General features: G+C 38.4%; 1 protein-coding gene across 1 annotated transcript; it reads left to right on the top strand.

The window, feature by feature from the left end:
- Positions 1-2,152: 2,152 nt before the first annotated feature.
- zbtb32 (zinc finger and BTB domain containing 32) lies at positions 2,153-8,598 on the top strand (the record flags this gene model as incomplete). Its single annotated transcript, XM_079165441.1, has 4 exons — positions 2,153-3,180; positions 4,073-4,182; positions 6,706-6,873; positions 8,369-8,598. 4 exons carry the CDS (start codon positions 2,153-2,155, stop codon positions 8,596-8,598), a joined length of 1,536 nt encoding a protein of 511 aa, XP_079021567.1.
- Positions 8,599-8,996: the final 398 nt, after the last annotated feature.

The following is an 8,996-nucleotide window of genomic DNA, read 5'->3' as shown; positions in this document are numbered from 1 at the left end:
TTGGGTAGGCTGGCTGCCAGTTCATGTCCTGTCAAAGGATGTGCAAATCTGACATATTCATGCAAGGTTTTCCCCCCCATGCAAGCATTAAGACAGTACAGTGACTGCAAGGCTCCTTAAAGAGCTGCTGTCACAACTCACTGGACTACAAAGTGCATTGTAAATTTGAACAGCATCTGTGGGAATTTGTTTATTCCGAAAGGCAGTTTATTGCAAAATCAAATATATTTAAAGATATAACAATTTTAGACACGGTTTGCAAGGACATGAAGCATAATGAATCAGGATACAATACTATAAAACAATGTATTTAATGTTCAGCAGCCTCAGGAGAGCTGCAATACTTCAATGCATAATTGAAAAGGATAATGTCAGGTGCAACACACCAATGTGATGTGAATATTTGAAAGTACAATCTAACAAAACAACATAAAATACATGTACAACATCATAAGAATTCACCTGGCAAATTACCACGACATTGATCCAATTACACCACTATATAATAATTATTATTATTTTTATTGTATGTAAGGAATTTCATATTTATTAAAATTACTACTGTACAAAATGCATGACTGCATATTGTACGGAGGAAATTTGAATTGGGCATAAATAAAATAAAAATGCCATTTACTACATTTGCGATTCATTTGAGTTATATTACGTAATATATAGACAATATATTCCAACTCTGAGCAGACAGCGTATGACTTTTGATAGTCGTAAACGTTGCCGTGATAGAATGTTCTACTACTTTACAATCATGTACGCAGACGATACTGAAGGCTTCACTCAAATTATGAAGGCTTGATTTGCGTGATCATTTTCCTATGCACTCTCAACACTGTGTACTCAAAAGCAAATTATGTAACTATAGTTGCTTTTTACATTTTTTATAAATGAACACTAAACTTAAACCTTGAACATGCTGGCTGAGCCTTATCAAATACAGTACATCTAAGTGACTTTCTACTTCTGATACTGGAGCTGCTGTAATGTTTAGTTTCACTCTCAGCACTATTTTTTTAATTATAATTAAATAATATATAGATATTATTTTAAAATACTTCTTTTTGTTGCTATGTTTTCCAATAAATGAAGTAGATTCATTTGATTAAGAGCAGAGAGAGTGAGTTTTGGAGAGCGCGCAAAAAGATGCACACACATTTTTTTTTTTATTCCAGTAACGAGATAACTAAATGTAATTTCGCTTCACATACTTTCCATTTACAGTCACCATCGGAGGACCTAATGGGGTTGCAATTGTGCAAAAATGTGTGACCTCCCCTGCAGAAACCGACCGCACACTGTATAATCATAAAAGTTCATTATAGGCTTCAGGCTGTGACGGCAACTTCTCAGGCATCCGGTAGTTTCAACACATAACCATAATGTTTTCCTCCTTGTATTCTCAATTTTAGGGCTAAATTCCAAATATTTATGTCACATATTTACCTATTCAACCCCTGCTGAAGTTTATAGTATCAAAATACAGTCAACCAAATACAGTTATTGTTGTTGACACTCAAACTTCACTCATGTTTGCTCGTGTGTACAGTCATTAGTCATGGTTTCATATACTGTTAGGGCTTTGTGGCTTTAGAGTGTGTATGTGAGCGCCGCATATCAAAGCTTCCACAAAACACAGTATATTTCCACACATCAACCAGACATTCAGACATCATTTTAGACACGGTTGTGATTGAGGAATAGTTTCTCATAAAAGAAAGAGGGGGGGGGGGAATTTATGTAAAAATCCATTTTATTAACTGTTGTGTAAATTGGTTGAAAATCTAATTCACTGTCACACCAACCTGTCGCAATATAAACAAATAATATTATCACCATGAGTACATTCTGCCCCCTCAATTCTCACTACAGCCAAGGATGGAAAAAAGAAAACTGTACAAACCACAGATACATTTGTTAATCGCAAGTCAATCCCTGCTGTTGATTTGCAAAATGATTTTCCTACTTACAATCTAGCATTTCTAGAAATGTCACAGACCTGGTAACCACCTGGAAAATAGATATGCCCACACCTATCAGTGTGGGCAGAATCTGTTGGCATCCCTCTCTAATTATTTATTTTTTGTTCCTTCAACTTTTTCTTCTCAGATTTTCGAAAATATTTCTACAAACTTCAGAAATGATCCGAATCAACAACACCCAATACTTCCACTTCCTGCAGCAGGCAGATGCCTTACGACGCTCAGGGTCACTCTGCGATGCCATCATCTCAGTAAAGAGTCAAACTTTCAGGGCTCATCGGCTAGTACTGGCTTGTGCTAGCAGAAGACTAGCGCAGCAGCTAGCCCAGGCAGACATAGACAGCCCGGTCCACTGCACTCTGGAGTATTTCTCACCACGCACCTTCCAGCAAGTTCTGGACTTCACCTACACACAGACTCTTGATGTGTCTGTGGATGACCTGCACTTGCTACTGAAAGCTGCTCAGCTGTTAGAGATGCAGCAGCTGGAGGACCAGTGCCGAAAACAGCTGGAAAATCTCGACTACAGAGCCAGAGAGGGTGGAAAAAGAAGAGAAATCACATGTGTCAAAAAAGAAGAGAATGAAAGTGCAGAGGAGAATGATCAAAAGCAAAAAGGGAGTCCAATTCAAGAGGAGAGACTCCAAGTGACTTCTTCCCCAGTGGAGGAGGCAAGCGACTGCATTGTCCTGGAAAACCTCTCAACCTCTGATCCTGCCAAGAACCCCTACAGCCCGCCATCCCCAAGAAAGATGCCCAAACTCTCCCCTGTGTCAGCAACGTCCTATAACAGAGACAGTGTAATCACCAGGCCTGCCGGCAGCAGCGCCTATTTCTCTTCCCCTTGGACTTTCCCTGCAAACATGTGGAGCTCCGTGACCACCCTGAGGCGGATAGCAGAGAACTATCCAAGCTTAATTGCAGCTCACCCCCTTCAGTCCCCAAACCAGCCCACTGTAGCATACCCATTCTCCCTCTCCACCCCCCACACGTTCCCCTTACTCAGCTCTCATTTTCATACCCCTGTTCAAAGCTCTATAATAGGTTCAGGCTTTTATCCACATTATACACAAAACCGTTATGCTGGGTCTACAGGTATGGGGAGCATAATCAAGCAAGGCCTGTTGAAACGGAAAAAAAACAGCCAGAGAGCATTTACTGGGACCGTTCAAGCCAGTGAGCTGAGGTAAGTCAGCACTTGGACATGATTTTGGAAACTTCTGGCTTTTATTTTCAGTCATTGTCTCCCTATTCTCTCACAAAGTCATAGAATAATCCCCTAATTTGCTCAATTGTTCCCTTACGACAGCTACGGTACCTGACTCACTGCTGTTTCAAGCCTCCTGCACTTTCCAACTAGAGCAGTTTCACTCGTTAACCCTTCCCTGACAGTCCTAGTCAGTCAAAGTATTATTTTGACAAATCATGATCCCATGTTTCTGACCAATCCCAGCAAAAAAGAGCAAAAGACACACAAGTTAACCTTCCAATAAATAATAAATATTATATTATATATATATATATATATATATATTGTGGGATTAAAACAAACTATAATTTGTTCTAATTCTGAATGAATTTACTGCTGCTCTGTTGTGATGCTAGATAGTGTAAAACCCACATGACTTTGTTTTTGGGAGATTTACCTGCGTTTTGTGCAGTGTTCCACATAGTGTAACTAAGTGAGTAAAGGGGAGCCCCCTATATTTTTCCCCTCCTTTGCAGAAATCAAGATTTTCAACCCACTGAAACAGTGTTAACCTGGCTTGTACCACAAGAAATTGTTCAAAACAAAATAGCTATATTCTTTAGTGTCTCTTTATTTTCTTGCTCCTTCTCACATGATATGAAATGCAAATAAGCTTTTACCGCGAATGAGCGCTATACATATCTTGTGGTGATGGAGAGGAAGGAAAAGGCGTTAAAGGATGAAATCTGATAAAATATATGCAGACTGACTTTTACTCGAGTGAAGTATCTCCTCAGAGCACAAATAAAAGCACTTCATTTACTATTGTTAAAGGTACAATTAGTGTAATCTTTTGCAGCCGTTGCATTAAAAAGAATATTTTCCACAGCAACCATGAGGTACCCAAAGCCAGCAGAGAGCGAGTTAAAGACTGCCAACACTGCAGTACAAGCCTCCGTGGTGCTCCAGTGCTGCGGGAGTCAGCCTCCACACCATCAGGTAATATGATAATAACAGAAAACATACAACACATTGAACATACTAGTATTACTATATCCAGTACGATCAAGGCTGTACCAGTGCTTATCCCGTGTAAAACCAATACATTTGACACGATAGTAAGACAGTTCTTGTCATGACCCCTAACCTCGGCAGAGCTACGTAGCTACGCAATGGAAAGTGATGAAGAGAGTTGTGGTTTTGAGAGCACGGTGCAGAAGGAGCAGGAGTGTGGTTACTAGATAGGGCTAGATGTATGCAGTACAGTATGCACTGCATTGCAACAGTGGTTTGTCCTAAAAATCATACATATTGATGTATTATAATAAATAACTATAATATGTAAAAACAACAGTATGTGTGTGTGTGTGTGTGTGTGTGTGTGTGTGTGTGTGTGTGTGTGTGTGTGTGTGTGTGTGTACACATGCAAGTATGGTAGTTTATCTGCTTAACATTTATCTGATCTTTTGAAGTATGTTTACACTTGAAGAGATTAAGCTACGGTAAAGCTGTGCTTTACTAGTCACAATGCAGTTAGCAGTGTCATAATTTAGGAAAAGTCCTATAAAAGTCCTTAATTCAATTGATCCCTCTAATATCTAAATACAGAACAGCACAACAAAAAATACAAATAAAACATTTAAGCGCCTGCCTTCATTGTTGCTTTGAGCTGTTTGATTGATTTAAATTTGCTTTCCCCTGAAATCATAGTACTGTATGTTACTAAGGCCAATCAAAATTAAAGCAGTACCTATAAATGATGTTCGGTCTTTTAAAGTGACAACGGAAGAGAAATATTGGACAGGAAGCATGCTAATGATAACAGGGCTCAGTAGGTTGTGTTTAGAGTGGTGAGTTTTCAATTGTTGTGGTTTATTCTCTCAATTTCCCCTACTACAGTACACCCCCTTCTTCTTTCAGCATCCTGTCTATACTATGAGGCCCAGGTTTTCACATATGAAAAACCCCAAAAAATATAAGTTACTGAAAGGCTTCAGAGTTGCAACTTTAACCTCAAAATCACACCTCATTTTAAAAGACTCTCTAGCATATGTGGCTGCAGACGAGACACAAGTGCAGAGTGACAGGAAAGTAAGCTTGTACAAACTGAATGTATTGTCTTGCAACAGGATGCTGACCAAAATAGAGTTGTGCCTCTGAAAGTGACTGAAAAAAGTATGCGACTAATATATTATTCAAAAGCTTGTGCATAAGCTGTACCTTTTTTACTGGAGTTATGATTAATTGTAATCATGTCAAGGAGGTCAGGGAGAATTATAGTCCTGACTGCTATTGTTGATTTAAGCAGGATTGAAAAAAAAACCTGCGCTGTTTCGTAATGTATTAATCTGCTGCCTATTTAATCAATCAATCCATTAATGGTTTGATCTATAAAATGTTAGAATATAGAGAAAACTACAGAGCCCAAGGTGATTTTATCCCATGTGCAATGGGTAATATTAGACTGAAATGTATGTAACAAGTTAATAAGAGCTTTGTCTAGGTAATCAATAGGCCTCTTGATGTTTGGTTTAATCTAATATTGCCATTAATTAAACTGAGCCACATAGCTTAGCATTTAGCAGCCCTTAATCATAGTTATTACACACAGAAAAAGGTATTCAAGGTTCAAGTTACAGCATTAAACATATTTTTTTTAGTATGACCTTGAAACAAAGGGCCATGATTAAAATATAAGGGAGGATTAATGTTAGCATTATAACATGGTAATTACCAATTTTGACTTCCAATAATTTTCATGTAATTTTAAAGGTATTTTGCTAAAAAGTAACATAATATTTTGAAAACATAGCGTATTACCTCATAATCAGGTTACTATCCCATTACGGTCACAATATCACCAATTTCTTATACAACCATTTTATTATTAGGCGTTTTTTAATACCTATCATCTGATTATTAAGATGGTATTACCTTGTATTACTTAATTATGACCGTTTTATTATCAAACTATTTCCCCCACTTGTATCCTGTTATTACAAAGCTGTAATGTAAAGTCCTACCTAAATATCTTCACCAATCAAACCAACAGTTCCAAACCTAAAGATATTCAATTTGTAATGATATAAAAGCAGAAAAGCACCACTTGAGAGGCTGAGAGTAACGATCAATCGATTAACAAATAATTAGCAGATTCATTGAATGAATGAAGTTCCCTTTATTGCAAGTAAATGGTCATTTTAGTTGCTTGTATATCTCATTGCGCTTTAATGTTTGTCTATAATGACTTAAGTATTACAATAAACATAAACAATTTCAACATAACAAGAGCAAAAGAAAAGCTCGGACAATATTAAGTGCAGTATTAATCAACACAATCATTACTGTGTTTAATAGTAGAAAGTTGTCACTACAACACCTTTACAGGACTGTTGGCTGTTGCAGAAAATGAAAGCATAGTACCTTTCAATTGTCAGTGTTTTTGTGGACAGCCAGGCCACTCATTACCCACCACAATGTTCACACCTTTGTCTGTTTTCCCTCACCTCGTTGTTTGCACAGGTGAGACCTGTGCAGAGTGTCGGTTCTGTGGAAGAGCAGATGTGCTGCAGCATGAACCCCAATCCCATCAACAAGAACCTAGAGGAGAAAAACCCTACCAGTGCCAATACTGTCCCAAGAAGTTTAGTCTGAAACATCAACTGGACACACACCACCGAATTCACACCGGTAAGCACACTGTTTAATTGGCAGAACAAGACGAAAGGTGCTTTGTCCGATGAAGCAGATATAACTTAGTAGCATGTATAGCTATTTTTCAGAGAAAAACTCAGCTCAGTGACTTATGGTCCTGCTGAGCACTCACTGGTTACATACAACACGTTAGGATCTAAGACTACTAAGACTGCCTACCCACAACATGGCTAATAATCTTTGTTTCATATCGTGGGACATTAGAGCAAAACAAGAATTCGAACATATTTACTTTTGTCCCGTTACAAAGTTAAGTCAGATAAATTGGACTATCGGGTTATGAAACAGTTATGTTCAATTACAGTAATTAAGTACTTTGACATTAAAAAGCCAATGGCATTGAATGACTGGAACAACAACAGTAACAACAGATTGGTCTGAGGGAGCCAGAAAGATCAGAGACAGGTCTGTTGTTAGCATGGCATGACAAGTTACTGGAGAAGGAGGTATTTATGATCAATTTACATTTTCATTGGCTCAAGGACAAAAGTATATGGACCTCTTTTAGGTGATATTATTTTTAGCTTATAGGACTGTGCCATCACTTTTGCATGTTTCATATATATTACTGATAAACATTTTCCAAAGCAGACTGTTGTGTTCTGGGTTTTATATTTTTTACCAACTTCCAGGCAGGTTTCTACTCATTTAAATACTATGAAACACACCTTACAGGAACTTGCAGAATAGAAACTTGTGTGTAAATCCACGATGAACTTTTAGAGCTATTGTGATTATTTCTGTAGTGCAATGCAATTCAAAGCGTGCACTTGCAACATTATTAATGGTTTGACAAAAGTAACATAAGGCAGAATATTCACTGTGATAACTAGCCTTGTCAAGCACTTTGCTCTGCAAATTGGATATTGTGCAAAGTGTAGCATGAGAAATGAAACACTGGCAAACAAAGGAGTGGCGACAATATAAAGTCTATCAGATAATTAGCTGTAAATTGGTTGAAACATGCAAAACCACATGCTTATACGGAGCTAAAATGAATACACATGCTAACGTGCTAAACAAAAAAGAATGGGTTAGCATTTAAGATGAAATCTCATGCTATGTTTCTACATCTTAAATATCAACTTGTCCTAAAACTGAAAGATGCAATCCATACCATGTTGCATCTTTAACAACTTAATTTCCCTCTCTCTTATAGACACACACACACACACACACACACACACACACAGTATGTATATGCATAACTGTTCTGATCTTAAACAAATCTGGGTGATTTGTTTAAAAGTGACCCAATTTAGATGATTTGCCTCTAAATCTCTCAATAGGCAAAAAAGATTTGACTGGATCAATTGAATTTAAGTAATATAGCAGAATATATCAAATTAACAAATGGTGTAACACTTGCAAGAAATATATCTGTCACGTCTAAAGGTTCAAGGCCTTCTTTCATTTCCTTCCATTGTCTTCCTTCCTGTGCCCCGCTTTTCTATCCTCTCTCGGCTTCAAGGAGAGAAACCCTTTGAGTGTCGCATCTGTCGCCAGCGCTCACGGGACTACTCAGCCATGATCAAGCACCTGCGGACTCACGGTGGGGCCACGCCCTACCAGTGCACAGTGTGCCGGGAGTTCTGCAATAGCCTGGTCACCATGCAGAGACACGTCAAGAGCCACGCAGTACAGGACTTCCCTCCTGATTGGAGCATCAACAGCACCTACCTGTACAACTCACACATCTGAGGCTCACAACACAGACCCCGCTGTCTACACAAAGTTCTCATTTAGTTGTGCCTTTCATGAAGAACAGAGGTAAACCTTGAACCTGAAGGATAACTCACAGATGATGTTTGAAAAACCAAGAAGGTCCTTTAATGACATTTACCACTGTTTTAGAGGGCTATCACAGGTGTTGCAACGACGTCTATGCAAGCTGAAACTGCTGTGTGTTCACATTCACGACTATAGAACAGAGGAAAAGCAGCACTAATTTCCAATGAATATTCTGAAAGTGTTTACCATTTCATGTTGGGTCATGTACGGGCATTAAGGCCACATCAACAGGTCCTCCTCGTCAAATGACGCAGACACTTTCTCTCTTACTTTCATAATTATTGGACCGCTTGTGGAAACTTTGTAAG

Source organism: Pholis gunnellus (assembly GCF_910591455.1).
Source record: "Pholis gunnellus genome assembly, chromosome: 8".
In the NCBI taxonomy this organism is placed as follows: domain Eukaryota; kingdom Metazoa; phylum Chordata; class Actinopteri; order Perciformes; family Pholidae; genus Pholis; species Pholis gunnellus.
This window is presented reverse-complemented; position numbering and strand designations above follow the sequence as displayed.